Source organism: Hyaena hyaena, unplaced genomic scaffold (genome assembly GCF_003009895.1).
Source record: "Hyaena hyaena isolate Hyena2069 unplaced genomic scaffold, ASM300989v1 scaffold_85, whole genome shotgun sequence".
NCBI lineage: Eukaryota > Metazoa > Chordata > Mammalia > Carnivora > Hyaenidae > Hyaena > Hyaena hyaena.
The window spans coordinates 462991-477937 of NW_024080717.1; the positions used below are offsets into that span (position 1 = coordinate 462991).

At 47.0% G+C, this 14947-nt stretch overlaps 1 protein-coding gene across 2 annotated transcripts in view; it reads right to left on the reverse strand.

Annotated features, from left to right (window-relative positions):
• Positions 1-10766, reverse strand: part of PRPS2 (phosphoribosyl pyrophosphate synthetase 2) — a 43775-nt gene extending 33009 nt beyond the window's left edge. Inside the window, exon 1 of one of the 2 annotated variants that reach the window (XM_039234245.1) lies at positions 10684-10766. In XM_039234245.1, the coding sequence (XP_039090176.1) occupies positions 10684-10751 (68 nt within the window). In that variant the 5' untranslated portion in view covers positions 10752-10766. Of the gene's footprint in view, positions 1-1485; positions 1663-10683 lie in introns of those variants that run through there. The other variant, XM_039234244.1, reaches the window with a different exon arrangement.
• Positions 10767-14947: the final 4181 nt, after the last annotated feature.

Here is a 14947-nt window from a genome sequence, read left to right on the forward strand (position 1 = left end):
TGAACGGAATCATTTTTCTCTTCCTTTGACCCTGTTTCTCATCCTTGGGACCAAACAATAAAAATCAGATCACTAGTACAATACCTAGTACAGACGGGACTGTTTGTAAAAATCAGCCCCTGGTCCTAGACAGTTTACGGAAAGGAGAAAAGTCAGGAAGCTAACGTTTTACATTCTAAATACTAAAAACATATAATATTGGGGCGCCTGGCTGGCTCAGTCGGTAGAACAGGAGACTCTTGATCTCCGGGTCGTGAGTCTGAGACCCACGTTGGGAGTAGAGATCACTTAAAAAACAAACCAAACCAAACAAAAAACATATAATCTCCCTATATAAGCAGTTCCCAGAGTTCACCTTGAGTGGCTTTCCAGACCTCGGGATTTCGACTTATCAGGTGGTCGAAAACATTTTCAGTCTACAATCTCTTTCATTTTTGACATGGTGGGAAGTATAAATGGAGGGTTGTTGTTTTGTTTTTGTTTTGGGGGGCAGCCCGCATCAATTGTTCCAGCACCGCCTGTTCAAAGTGTTGGCTGAACTGGATCTCTGCCAAAGATCTACAAATGATTAGTAACTGTGCGCAGGGCTAAGCATTTAAGGGGGAGAAGAAAAACAGGAGACCAATTTGCAATTGCCTAAAGAGCTGTGTGGACTCAGGCAGGCGGAAAACGGAGCCCCTGTCGCGCTCCGGAGGGTGGCCACCAGCCTGACGTCAGAGGTGACCACATCCCCCGGACCTGAGGCACAGGTGGCACTTACGCTCGAACCACGCGTGGCCTTGCTGCTGGACACAGCAGTCCCGGGACTACGAAGAAGATGAACGACTTTGAGGCAGAAAAATCAAGGGGAAGCTCAGGGGCACCGGCACGTGCGCTCTGGGGCTCTCACGCTCTTTAAGCCCCCGGCACAAACAACCCCTCTGGTTTAACCCAGACGTCTGCGCTCTGGCCGCTCCGGAGGGTCACCCGGGAGCTTTAACAACACTGACCCCCCCCTCCCCCCACCGCCGCCGGGATCGGAACTCTCTGGCGGCGGGGGGGGCGGCTCTCTGAACCGCCCCAGGCTAATGCAGGGCACCCGCGGGCGAGTTGCGTAGGCGGAGCTGTCGCTCCCGCACGCCCCGTGTCGGGGACGGGCCTGGCGGGGATCGGGGAGGACCGGTCGAGCACCCCCAGAGGCGTCCCTCGCCGCGTGCCCTGCACCGAGGCGGTTCTCGCCGGCTGCGCCCACCGCTCCCCGACGCTGTGGCCGCGCCGAGGTCGCCCTTCCGGGCCAGGGGCCGCCCTCCTCCGCGTCTCCTGGGAGCTGCAGCGGTGGCGCGGAGGCCGCGTCGTGGCCGTCCCGCCCCGGAAGGGGGAGCGGGCGGCCGCGGAGTGGTCCCGGGTAGGGTGGCGGGGGCGGCGACGGTCCCGGCCCGGCCCCGCAGCCGCGCGCCCGGCGCCCTCCCCGGCCCGGCCCGGCCCGACCGCCGGCGCGGCCCCCACCTGGTCTCCTGGTTGCTGAACTTCTTAGTGACCACCTTGCCCAGCTCCAGGCCCAGGCGGTCGGCCACGCGCTGGGACAGGTCCTGGTGCGAGCTGCCGCTGAAGAGCACGATGTTGGGCATGGCGGAGGCGGCGGTGGCACCGGAGGCTGCGACGCGAGCGGGAAAGCGCGGCTGTCGACCAAGGGAGGAGCGGAGTGGAAAGTAGCTGGGGGGGGCGGAGCTGGAGGGGGCGGAGTCGGGGCGGGGCTCGAGGGGGCGGGGCTGCTGGACCCGGAGGGGGTGGCGGAGCGGGAACGCGCCGCGGCGGGACCGGGCGGTGGCGGAGCTGGGGGAGCCGGAGGGAGCGGAGCTGAGGAGGAGGGGCTGTAGACGGAGAGCTCTTGGCCCCCTTCTAGACCTTCCCGTGCAGCCTCGAGAGAGGGGGCCAATGAGCCCGATTAACTGGGCGCCGAGGGAGGGTGCGGGAGGAGGCTAGGGACGTGCCTAGCAACCAGGAGCGAGCCCCCCAACACAGAATACCCCCCAACCTATTGCAGACGACTGGCGTTCAGCTCCAAGGGTCTGTAAAACTGTGACCCGCGGGCCAGATCCACAGCGCTGCCTGTTTCTACCGGGGAGCTAAGCATGGTTTCCACACGTGCACATTTGCAATCTGTGTGATCGTAGCTGTACCGCCTTCGCAACGCAATTAGGAAAAACAGCATCCCCTTGAAAAAGTACCCCTTTCCTCTCTTTAGTAGGTGTGTACTGCAAGAAGCTGTAGTCCATTATTATTATATTTTGGAGTTTGTCCATGAAAACATGGTGAAAATTTGTCGTCTCTCTTGTTATGTGAGCACCTACGTAATAGCCTCTTCCTTTTGCCTCGTGGCCGGCAAAGCCTACATTATGTACTATCTAGTCCTTAGTCAAAATTCGCTGGGGCCTGAACAACAGAATTGCCCGCTGTCCTTGCAAAAGCCGCCAATGCCAGTGGCCCTCTGAGTCCTGGCCACAGATGGAGGGGCAGGATGACCCTCAATGGTGATGGTGATGGTGAATGGGAGCACACCAAGGCCCCTCTGGATTCCTCGTCTTTAGGTAGTCCTAGGCCAGTTTTGCAGCTTCCTGCCAGTCGGGTCTCAAAGGCCTGAGCCCAGGAACCTCAGCCCCAACCTGCCCTCTCCACAGGTGGTCCCCAGCCAGGGCTCTCCATAACCCCAGATGGCCTGCAGCCTTCCCCTCTCCCCCTGCAGACAGGAGCAAGAAAGGTTTCCTCAAGCAAATGCAGTCCCAGAGCAAATCTCTGTGCACAAATCAAACGAAGAGGAAAGGAATGTATCACAGAGAAATGGAGGACCCACATGTTAGTAACGCTGGCCAATTTAATGCTTCTCAATGGCAACAGGTTAAACAGGTCGCGTAAATGGCTGGGTTTTACCTAACGCTGCCAAGAATTATTCCTCCGTCCACACAGCACACAGCCTGCTGTAAACTGACTTCATATTATTGGGATTTGGGGGATCCTTGGGATTATTCATGGAATTAGGATCTTTCATCTGGGTCCGTGTACTTTTCAAATTTGATTACCTCGCACACCAAGTGTTTCTTCAAACTCCTGAGTCTGCCTGTTTACCGAAAAGTTGTCCAAAGCATCCATTCTGGCAGCATTTGCGCCCCCTTTTCCATTCTTCCTGGAGATGTGTATGTGCTCTATTATTCAAAAAGAGAAGAAAAACCCAGCCCTACTTGCAGTGATTTATTATCTATGTGTTTTACAGTTAATTTCCATGGCAATGAGATTTATACTCATATTCAACCATATGTCTACAATTTTTATTGAATGAGTCTGCTAATGTAATTACTCTTAAACTCTCCCAATAAAATTTTCTACTAACAATATTACTGTAATCTTTAGGTCCTTAAATTTTTCTCTCAGAGACAAGATATATACATGTTCTTTTCAGCGGGAAAGTGGCTTCGTTTCAGCAGGGCAGGACCATGGTCCTTTGGTAACAAAACTGATGGACTCTAACACGGTAGAAGTAAGTTAAAGCCCCTGGTCTCTGAGTACGTTAATGGTCAGGGCTTTGGAAGCTAGGGTTGAATCCTCACAAACCATGACTTGAATAGTACCAGGGAGAAACAGTATCTAGGTTAGGGCAACTAATTAATAGTTGTTGGCTCAGCAATTTGAAGAGTTACTAGGCTTAGATGCCGAGGGTAAACGAGGAGAAATGTAACATCGGGATCATCTAAAATCATCATGAGTAGCAGCCTGCCCGGAAGGCTGTCACTGGTAAATGTCCAGGCTTCAAAGAGCAGCTACAGGTGATTTTATAAATGTGAACACTTTCTCTCGCGAGGCCTTTTACCCTTGACCCGAAGGAACCAGGCCGTTGTGAGGAAATCACGGTTTCTTGCTGGTTTCTCAACCTTGGCGCTACTGCCACGTGGGCTGGATAAGAATTTGTGACGGTGCTGTCTGTTCATTGTAGGATGTTTAACAACATCCCGGGCCTCTACCCACTAGATGGCAATAGCATCTTCACACCGGTCGTGACAATCAAGTGTCTCCAGTCACTGCCAGATGTCCCCTAAGGAGTGAAATCACGCCAGGTTGAGAACCACTTGTCTAAACAAACCCCCGTTCCTTTCTTCCTCGTGGGTCCTTCCTCAGGGCTCCTCTGGCTTCCTCACAGAATGGCTGCAGAGTTCCTGGAAGGAACGTTCCAAGAAAATAAGCCTCAATGAGCAAGTGCTTCCCAAGCCTCTGGTGTTATATTTGCTGACGTCCCATTGGCCAAGGAAGGTTACATGGTCAAACTAGCATTAATAGGGTACAGGCCCACATACGGGCATCATAGGGAACGGGCCAACATACGGGCATCAGTGTTAGGTCCACTAGTCTACCGATGCTCTCCCACGGTGCACTTCGTGGACAGAATGTGGAGCTGAGAGACCTCCAGGAAAATGGAGCACATATACAAAAACTCAGGATGAAGAAAACATGCACCATGTGAATATGTGGTCTCAGATTTTGGACAGTTGTCTGTGGCTCATTATTTTAACATCAAATGTTAGTGGAGAAAATAAGAACGATAAGGTATTTCCATTGATGGCTTCTATTTTCACCGACTGATCGGTAGGGCTGATATGAGAAAACACCGATTTGAGTTTGTGAACCATTTTCACATCGTGTATTCTCCACATCATTTCCCCGAGATCTTTGAATATAGTAAGAGCTCTAAATATTTGCAGAATGAATTGGTTCCCAACGACCCTAGGGCTGAAAGACGGAAGAAAGAGCCCAACGTTCTGTGGCTAATAAAGGCAGCAAGGGAATCAGAATCCAGGTCTCCTAAGTCAGTCCTTCTCTCTCTCAAACAGCGCTGTCCAACAGAAGTATAATGCAAGCCGCACATGTGACTTATGATTTTTAATCGCCATATTTAAAAAGAGTAAAAGAACAGTGAAATTACCTTAAGGACACACTTTATTTACCCCAATATATCCCCAATATTATCGCTCCTACATGTAATCAATATAAAAAAATTAATGGGATACTTTGCATTCTTTTTTTTTCTTCAGGCAGAGTCTTTGAAATCCAACGTATACTTTACACCTATAGCACATCTCCATTTGTACTTGCTATATTTCAAGGGCTCAACAGCCACATGTAGCTCGCAGTTGCTATATGAGAGCAAAAAGCTCACGAACACTGGCTGTTCTTTTTTAATTGTTAATGTTTATTTATTTTGAGGGAGAGAGAGAGACAGAGTGCAGGGGAGGGGCAGAGAGAGAGGGGGAGACACAGAAACCAAAGAAGGCTCCAGGCTCCGAGCTGTCAGCACAGAGGACGCGGGGCTTGAACTCACGAACCGTGATATCATGACCTGAGCTGAAGTCGGACACTTAAGCAACCGAGCCAGCCCGGCACCCCTGGAACACTGGTTCTTAAGAGCAATGCCAAGATGCCCTGACGCATCCATTCTATTGTGCTTTTCCTAGGAGTGTGGCAAATAACTTATAAGTAATTATAAACTGCTAGGGTTTATAAATAATTTACTTTAAAATGTAAGTTAAGGGGCCCCCGGGTGGCTCAACCAGTTAAGCATTGACTTCATCTCAGGTCATGATCTCATGGTCTGTGAGTTCGAGCCCCACGTCGGGCTCTGTGCTGACAGCTCGGAGCCTGGAACCTGCTTCAGATTCTATGTCTCCCTCTCTCTGCCCCTTCCTGGCATGTGCACTCTCTTTCTCTCTCTCTCTCTCTCTCTCTCAAAAATAAATAAAGATTAAAAAAAATTTTTTAAGTATTTAAAAACGGGCAGAGGAATCTGCAAGCCATGAAAAGATACACAGGAACCTCAAATGTATATTACTAAGTAAAAGGAGCGAGTCTGAAAAGCACACGATATTCCAGAAAAGGCCAGACTAAGGAAATAGTAAGAAAACCAAAAAAGTCAGTGGTTCCCCCGGGGCTAGCGGGGAGCGAGGGATGAAGAGACAGATTACAGAGGACTTCCAGGGCAGTGAAACTACTCTGTATGACACTGTAATGGTGGAAACAGGCCATTATATTTGTCCAGACCCACAGAACGTACACCACCAAGAGTGAACCCTAATGTCAGCTACAGATCTGGGCTGATAATGATGTGTCATTGTCGGTACATCAGTTCTATCAAATGTACTGCTCCCGTACAGGGTGGTGGTGAGGAGGGAGGGTGTGTGGTGTGTGGAGGCAGAGCGTGTGCGGATGGGAACTCTCTGTACTTTCCACTTGACTTTGCTGGGAACCCAAAAGTGCTCTTAAAAAATAATACCAACAAAGTACATTTAGAAACGAAAAAAAAAAAAAAAAAGCAAAAGATCTGAATAGATACGTCTCCAAAGGAGATATACAAACAGCTCATAAACGCATGAAAAGACGCTCAGCGTCTGTAGCCATCAGGGAAACGAAAACCATAATGTGACACCACTCCATATCCATCAGGACAGCTATAATCAAAAAGGTAGATAAGACAAATGTTGATAAGGATGTGGAGAAACTAGGACCCTCGGACAACGCTGGTGGGAATTTAAAATGGCACCTCTGCAAACCGTAAGAGACTCTTGGATACAGAGAACAAACTGAGGGAGGATGGGGGGGCGGGGGAGAGGGGAAGGGGGTGATGGGCATGGAGGAGGGCATTTGGTGGGATGTGCACTGGGTGTTGCATGGAAGCCAATTTGACAATAAATAATATTTTTAAAAATTAATAAAAGAAAACTAAAATGGCGCCTCTGCTTTGGAAAAGAGTCTGGCAGTTTCTCAAATAGTTAAGCATAGAATTACCATGTGACCCAGCAACTTCTCTCCTAGGTGTAGAGCCCAGAATAGAAAACGGGTACTCAAATAAATAGTTTCCATGAACGTTCATAGCAGTACTATTCACAGTAGTCAAAAGATACAAACAACCCAGAACAACCCAGATGTCCATGAACTGATGAGTGGCTAAACCAAATGTGATCTATCCACACAACAGAATATCACTCAGCCTTAAAGAGGAATGAGGTTCTAATACAAGGCTATGACATGGGTGAACCTTAAAAATGGTTATGCTAAGAAGCCGGTTACCACAAAGGACCGCATATTGCTCGATTCCATTTTTGGAACAGGCAAATCTACAGACAGAAAGTAAATGAGGTATTTCCAGGGGCCGGGGGATGGAGGGACTCAGGTGTGGAGGCTAAGGTGTATGGGGTTTCTTTGGGGGGTAATGAAAGTATTCTAAAATTCTAAAATTGAATGCAGAGATGGATGTACAACTCTACGAATATACTAAAAGCCATTGAGGTTTACACTTTAAATGGGTGAATTGAACGGTACCTAAATTATATCCCAGTAAGAGCTGTTAAGTAAAAAAGATAAGGACATTTTTCTTCACGATCCCAACACTGTGATCATATCTAACATATTAACATGTCAGACCTTGTCTAACAAATTAATATTTCTAACATATTCACATGTCATTGTCTCGCTATCGGTGATATTGTGACCGATCGCTGCTTTAAGGTGGTGACGGAGTGATGGTTCCATAATAAGGCTTTCTACTCTGCAAAATGCTAGTTTTCTAGTTTTATCAGCCCTGATTATGTACCAACGTGAGCTGGAATTCCTCAGCAAAGAAAAGCTAAAAAAATAAATAAATAAATAAATAAAAAATAAAACAAAAAGAGCTTCCCTTCAACTTCTGGGGTTACCTTGTTATCCCCAAATACAGTTTGTACTGGAGAGCCAGACAAAACTTTCATTTTCTTCCCTTTATCGATGTTCAGAGGAAGGAGTTTCGTGTGTAAGTGCTGCAGATCCAAGATCTAGGGTAGGGAAGGGACAATGCGAGCCAGGGCAGCTTGCCTCAGCTATGTCAAACACAAGGAGCGTTATGTCAAAAGGGTTAAAAAAATAAAACCTAGTTTAAAGCACTTGCTATTCATCCAAACTAGGACAGTGCCAAAGTCAAAAATTCGTGGAATGATAATTGCCTAAAAATGTACCAAACACACAAAAATCAGTGAGTCTATAATGATACTCAATTAAATGGAAACCAAAACAAAACCTTGAACCCAATGAAGATGAATATTCTACTAGCTCCTTTCCACAAAAGTGGTCATTAAGGAGTAAGTTTTCTTTTTTCATATTTTTCTTTTTGTGAGGGGGGAAGGGGAGAGGAGAGAGGGAGAGGAGAGAGAGAGAGAGAGAGAGAGGGAGAGAGAGAATTTTAAGCAGGCTCTGTGCTCAGCATGGAGCTAGACACAGGGCTCGATCTCACAGTCGAGAGATTATGACCTGAGCTGAAATCAAGAGTAGGATGCTTAACGGCCCAAGAGTAAGTTTTCTTTAGAGGTAAGGGCAAGGTGGAGCTAATTGATTTCTTGGGTCATTGCATATCAGTTGATGCTGTCCAGAGAGTGTCCTTTCCATGTAGGTCAGATCCGTCACCTCTGGAAATTAGATCAAAGACAAAGACCCTGGTGCCCTCGGTGAGCTTAAGAGAGCTAGATACAGCATACATTATTCAAGCAGAGGAGGCATATGGCATGTGAGGGAGTTTCACAATAGTAGAGCTAGAAGGTTCTTAAAGGGACCCAGCATTTACAATGTTGGGGGAAGGCGGGCACAATATCAGTTGAACCGAGCTTTCTGAGAGAAAGAATAACGATAACGTGCCTGAATGTGAGCCTTACTACATGGCAGGCCTTCACAGCAACCCTGTGCAGTCAGTCTTATTACTCTTACCCCCATTTCACAGGTAGAGAACCCAAGGAACAGAGAAGGTAGGGAACTTGCCCAAGGCCACACAGCTACGCAATGGAACCAGGCATCGTTGGCTCTTCCATCATTCCATTATGTAAGTGGGAGGAGTTGAAGGAAGCTTTCCATTCCGGATCCCTGGGTGCATAAAAACAGTACTTCCTCCTTATGACACTGTTTTCTGCTCCTAAGTAATCCCAGTAACACAATTTTGATAAGGATTATCCCACCCACTCAACATGTTTTGGAATATTATCGGAATGCTTTCCAAGCACCATCCTGGGCTTTCTTGTCTTCTCTGACCTTTTTATAAGCTCTCCTTCCTTACCATCATCTAGGCCCATGACCAAATCCTGATGATGACTTAGCTGTTTATAGCCTCAGCTCCGACCTCCCTTTCCAGGGCTAGACTGGAACATCCAATCCTATGGCATGGGGCTGGCAAACTAATCCTGCTCACGGCCTGTTTCGTGAATAAGGTTTTACACATTCACAAGCTCAGCTGTTGTCTGTGGCTGCTCTATGGCCAGAAATCGTGCAGCTTTAACACATAAATATTTGCTATTTGGTTCTTTACAGAAGAAGCTGGGCCTCTCCAATGAGAAGCGGTTTTTCCCTCCAGTTTTACTGAGATATAACTGACATAGAACTTATGTATGTTTAAGGCGTACCAAGGGTCGATTTGATACACTTACGTATTGCAAAAAGATTACTACCGTAGCATTAGCTAACACCTCTACCACGCCACCTAATTACCATGGCTGTTTTGTGGTAACGACAATTAAGATCTATTCTCTTAGCAACTGTCAAGTACATAATACAGTGTTATTAACTATAATCACCATGCTGTGCGTTTGATCCCCAGAGCTTGTTAATCTGATAATCGGAAGTTTGTACCCTTTGACCAACATGTCTTCATTTCCCCCGCCCCACGGTCCCTGGTAACCACCACTCTATTCTGCATTGTTCTGAGTTCGGCTTATTTATTTATTTAGTAAGCTCGATGCCCAACGTGAGGTTTGAACTCACGACCCTGAAATCAAGAGTCTCATGTTTTTCTGACCGAGCCATCTAGGCACCTTTTTGGCTTTTTTAGTTTCCACATAGAAGTGAGATCATACAGGGGGGTCGGGGTGGCTCAGTCGGTTGAGCGCCCGGCTCTTGATTTTGGCTCAGGTTATGATCCCAGGGTAGTGGGATCGAGTCCCACGTCAGGCTCTGCGCTGAGTGTGGAATCTGCTCGGGATTCACTCTCTCTCTTCCTCTGGCCCTTGCCCTGCTCGCATGTGCTTTCTCTCTCTCTCTAAAATAAAACAATATAATAATAATAAGTGAGATCACACAGTATTTGCCTTTCTTAATCTGGCTTATTTCACTTAACATAATGCCCTCAAGATCCATCCTTTCTTTCTCATGGCTCACACGCGCACGCGCACACACACACACACACGCACACCTTTCTTTCGTTTAGCTATTGACTCAATGCATCTCCTCCCAACAACCATTCTTCCCTCAGTACATAGCACCACTCAGTATCCAGTTGAGTAAAAAACGTGTAAATCATCCTTGATCCTGACCGTCCCACTGCCTTTCATGTGCTGAAGCTGTTGGTGCTGTTTGCAGAGTTTCCATCCAAGCCTGGTCTCTGCTCTCCATCTCCATGGTCACCAGCCACCCTGAGCTTCGACCTCCTCTACAGTATTTTCAGTATCTTAGCCTCCTCTGATCCCTTCCCACACAGCAGTCAGAAAGATTTTTCTGAAATCAAAGCTAATTGTATCACGTCACCCTCTCACTTAAAACCCGTCTCTGGCCTCCCATGGCACTTGAAATTGGGCCACGTCTAATCTGTCAGCTTCACGCGCCCTTCCCTCCCTGACTGTCAGCCTCTCTAGTCTTCTGTCTAAAACACAAACAAACCTCCAGCCACAGGACCTTTGCATACGTGCCTTCCTCTCCCAGAGAGCTCTTTGCACGGGCTCCTCCATCACGGGCTTGGCTCCTTTGATCTCTTGGTCTGCGCTTATAAAAGTCGCTTCTTTAACATCCCCTCAAACCACAAGTCCCCTTCCTCCCCCCACTCCAACTCCAGTCTCTTTTTCTTCTTGCTGCCTGTGTCAGCTGCCGTCACAGCGCTTATCTTAATCTGTAACTATCACTTGTTGCTTTTGTGTGCATGATGACTCCGTGTCCCACTATCGGCTAGGCTGTACGCAGCGCAGAGTCCGAGATTGGGTCCGTCCTGGTCACCGCTGTATCGTCAGAGGCCAGCACAGGAGCCGGCCGGAGAGTAACTATTTTCAGCTTTGTCAGCTGTAGGGACCCTGCTACGACTGCTCAAGTCTGCAGTGGCAGCACAAGCAAGCCCGGGGTGGGGGGGGAGGGGGCGAATGCATGTGGCCGTGTGTCGATAGACCTTCATTTATGGACACCGCCATGGAACTGTCATTTTATTTAATGTGTCATGATATATCCACCGTCGTCATCGTCGTCGTCGTCGTCGTCTTCTTCTTCTTCTTCTGCCTCCAACCACTTAAAACTGTAAGAACCATTCTTAGCTCATAGGCTGTACAGAGGCATGTGGTCATAAGCGGTTTGCCAGAATCTCATCTAGCACATTCCTTGGCAGATTCTCGCAATTTTTTCCTTCTTTTCTTTTTTTGGATATAAAGAAGACGTGCAGGGAAGAACTTAAACATGAGAGGGCACAGCGCAGGGTTAAATGAAAATGCGATTATTCTGCAATTGACGTGATCAATAGAGACAGAAACCAAAAGTCCCTTCATAGTTTGGCATCTCCCTCAAGATCCACTTCCCTCGGTGCTGTGCAGACACGGCCATGCTCAGAAATAGTCCAGTGACAACATAGGAATTGATATCAAGTGATCCCTAGAAACTTCTTAGAGAGATGACAAAGAACAATGATCTTTCCCATTCATTGGTTTTCCGTCCCCCTCCATCCTGAATTGCCCCAGAACACGAAGATCCTTTACCTTGGAGGAGTGGGTCCTGAGCAGGAGACTAGCACCCAAATCAGCAGGATCCGTGTTCCTGCTTGTGCTCGTTTTATTCTTTTTTACATTTTTTCAAAAGTTTATTTATTTATTTTGAGCGTGTGTGTGTGTGAGAGAGAGAGAGAGAGCAGGGGCGGGGCAGAGAGAGAGGTAGGGAGAATCCCAAGAAGGCTCCGCGCTGTCAGTGAAGAGCTCGATGTGGGGGCTCGAACCACAACCCATGAGATCATGACCAAGATCATTCAACCGACGGAGCCATCGAGCCATCAGGGCTGTGAGGGTAACACAATTCCTCCTTGTTCTCCCGTCCTAAATCTCTTTTGTTCCTCGGGCTCAGAGGTGTCCATCAAAAAGACACAAAGTGTTTATGCCACCTCATTAACAAACGTAGTGGAGAGGTGTTGAAATCCGTGATTATTCGCATTTATCAAAATAGTTATTTTAGGGGGGCCTGAGTGGCTTAGTCATTTGAGCATTCAACCCCTGATTTCAGCCCAGGTCCTGATCTCACGGTTTCGTGAGTTCAAGCCCCATGTCGGGCTCTGTGCTGACAGTGGGAAGCCTGCTTGGGATTCCGTCCCTCCCTCTCTCTCTGCCCCTTCCTCACTCACACTGTCTCTCTCAAAACAAATAAATAAACTTAAAAAGTTATTTTAAAAAGCAGTGTTTCTTTTTTTACCAAAAAAAATGAATACTTTTCAAAAACTTTTTTCTTTTTCTCCAACATAGAACTCTGAAGGGGGAGAAAGGGTTCAGAACGTACTTTCTGAAGATTTTATCATATATAAGAATCTGAATCACAAGGACAGCTTTTTAACAAAAATGAAACCACTCGTTTCTCTCAATGCCACCTTATGACAACTATCTACATATCAGTTCTCAAAAACATGATGTGATTTTCTTGATCTTCTCAAAGAAGAATGGTGTGACCTTATTCATGCTTGAAATAGCCTCCGCTCAAGTGTCTTTGGGGAAAAAGCCATGCTTAGTAAATTATTAACCCCACTGGCAGTCCTTCAAGGTTACACTATCTTAGGTAAGAGATACACTGTAGCCGCAAGCGGGAAGTGCAGTGCAAGCATACTCCTTACGAGGGAATATTTAGACCCTTATAAGGCGCTTTAATTCAGTCAATAAAAGACATCTAATGAACACTCCTATTGAGTGAAATACAAAGCATTAGGTATACATCATTTCAGTTCAATACAGGAAAAGACAGCTCATTAATTCCTTCATTAATGGAAACCCCAAAGGGAACATGTGTCCCTACTATGTGCAACCCTATTTCATCTAGAGACAATTGAGCTCTTCTTCCCAACTCCATACCCAAGGTTAGTGGTGGGCAAGAACTTGAACTCCCTTCTCTGTTTTCTGTTTGATTTTTGAATATTTTTAAAGTTTATTTGTTTTAACAGAGAGAGAGAGAGAGAGAGAGAGAGAGAACGAGCAGGGGAGGGGCTGAGAGAGAGGGAGAGAGAATCCCAAGTAGGCTCCAAGCTGTCAGTGCAGAGCCTGACATGGGGCTTGATCCCATGAACTGTGAGATCATGACCTGAGCCAAAATCAAGAGCCAGCTGCCCAGCTGACTGAGACACCCAGGCGCCTCCTTTTTATATGTTGAAACACAGAAAGTAATTGCTCATTCTTCAATATTGGATAGGGTGAGCTGGCCTTCGGGAACCAGTGGGATTCTAGACATCTGATAATAGCCACTGGTGAAATAAATATATTTACAACTACAGTGGGAATAAAATTAATGTAAAAATCAATACATACATAAAGTTATAAGTGTACTCCCTGTACACTCTAAATAAATGAAACTATACCAGTCCCAAACTATTTGCCCAGTAATCTGAGCGGTAGCACATTGCTCATTAGATACTCTAATAAACTCCAAATCATTCCTGATTTTTGTTTCATTTGCTTGATGCGGCTATGATCAGCTAAATGATGCCTCTAGAGGTCTGAGCTGCGATTTAACACAAGGAACCACCTCTAACTCTCCTCCAGTGCTCTTCCCCTTATGTGGATGTTATTAGGGTCCCTAATGGCGGATCTTGGATTCGTTGCAGCCCAGGAACCACCAGGCTGGGTACCCCAGATCTCAGATGGCAGAGCCTGTGAAAACCACAGCTTTCCACATGGCGTGGACCGGGGAGAACTATGGCTCTGCAGACCACGGCCACCAGCACCACATGCTGCAGCCTGCTAGGCACGCCCGCCCCAATGCCATCACCAGGTATCCGATACCGGCACCGCCCCCACATCCACTGCCTGCCTTTGAAGCTGCCAGTAAAGCTCTGTTATCTGGTGACTCCTTATCTAATCAGCAGAAAATATATGGTAACGGCGGCGACATTATTCTTGGCACTGAATTCACTCTCAGCTTCTGATGACCCCACAGCAAATGGATGAAAACATTTTTCAGCTGTTTTTCTCAGTGGGGATATTAATATGCTTAATATCTCTACGATCTCCCGAGTCACACAGTAACTATGATGATGATCGTGACATTCAATGACACGGCAGTTACCTTCCACTGGCAAGTTTGTATGAGGAGGCCAGTTATTCAGTAGTCTTACTACTCATAGCAGTCACTCTTTTGCTACTTACCCATCAGTATGCACATATATCAGTTTCAGGTTGAAACTTATGAAACTGTTGATATTCCACCATTTTCGACAGATGGAAACAGCAATTTCGAAATGTCTGGTTCCCCCGGACGGTTCTAACAACTCCAATGGCAGTAGTGGGTGTACCTGTGGAATATGATCCCTGATTTAGATAAATGTGCTTCTCTTTTGGCCACTGGTTCTGACATCCAGCGTGAAAATATCACGGCTGCTGGGAAACAGCTCACAACGCACAGGCCAGCCTCACCACAAAGAACGATCCAGACCAAAATGCCAACAGTACCGAGGCTGAGAAGCCCTGCTGTAGGCTAATTTGTAGACCAGCTAGCCAGGCCTGTGTGTGTGCTGTCTGGCTTAGGTTTACATCTCTTTCATTTTCTTCTGGCTTTCTTTCTTTCTTTTCTCTTCTTTCTTTCTTTCTTTCTTTCTTTCTTTCTTTCTTTCTTTCTTTCTTTCTTTCTTTCTTTCTTTCTTTTTTCTTTTCTCTTCTTTCTTTCCGCTTAATCTTGACTAGGACCCGCCTCATATTTTTCATTA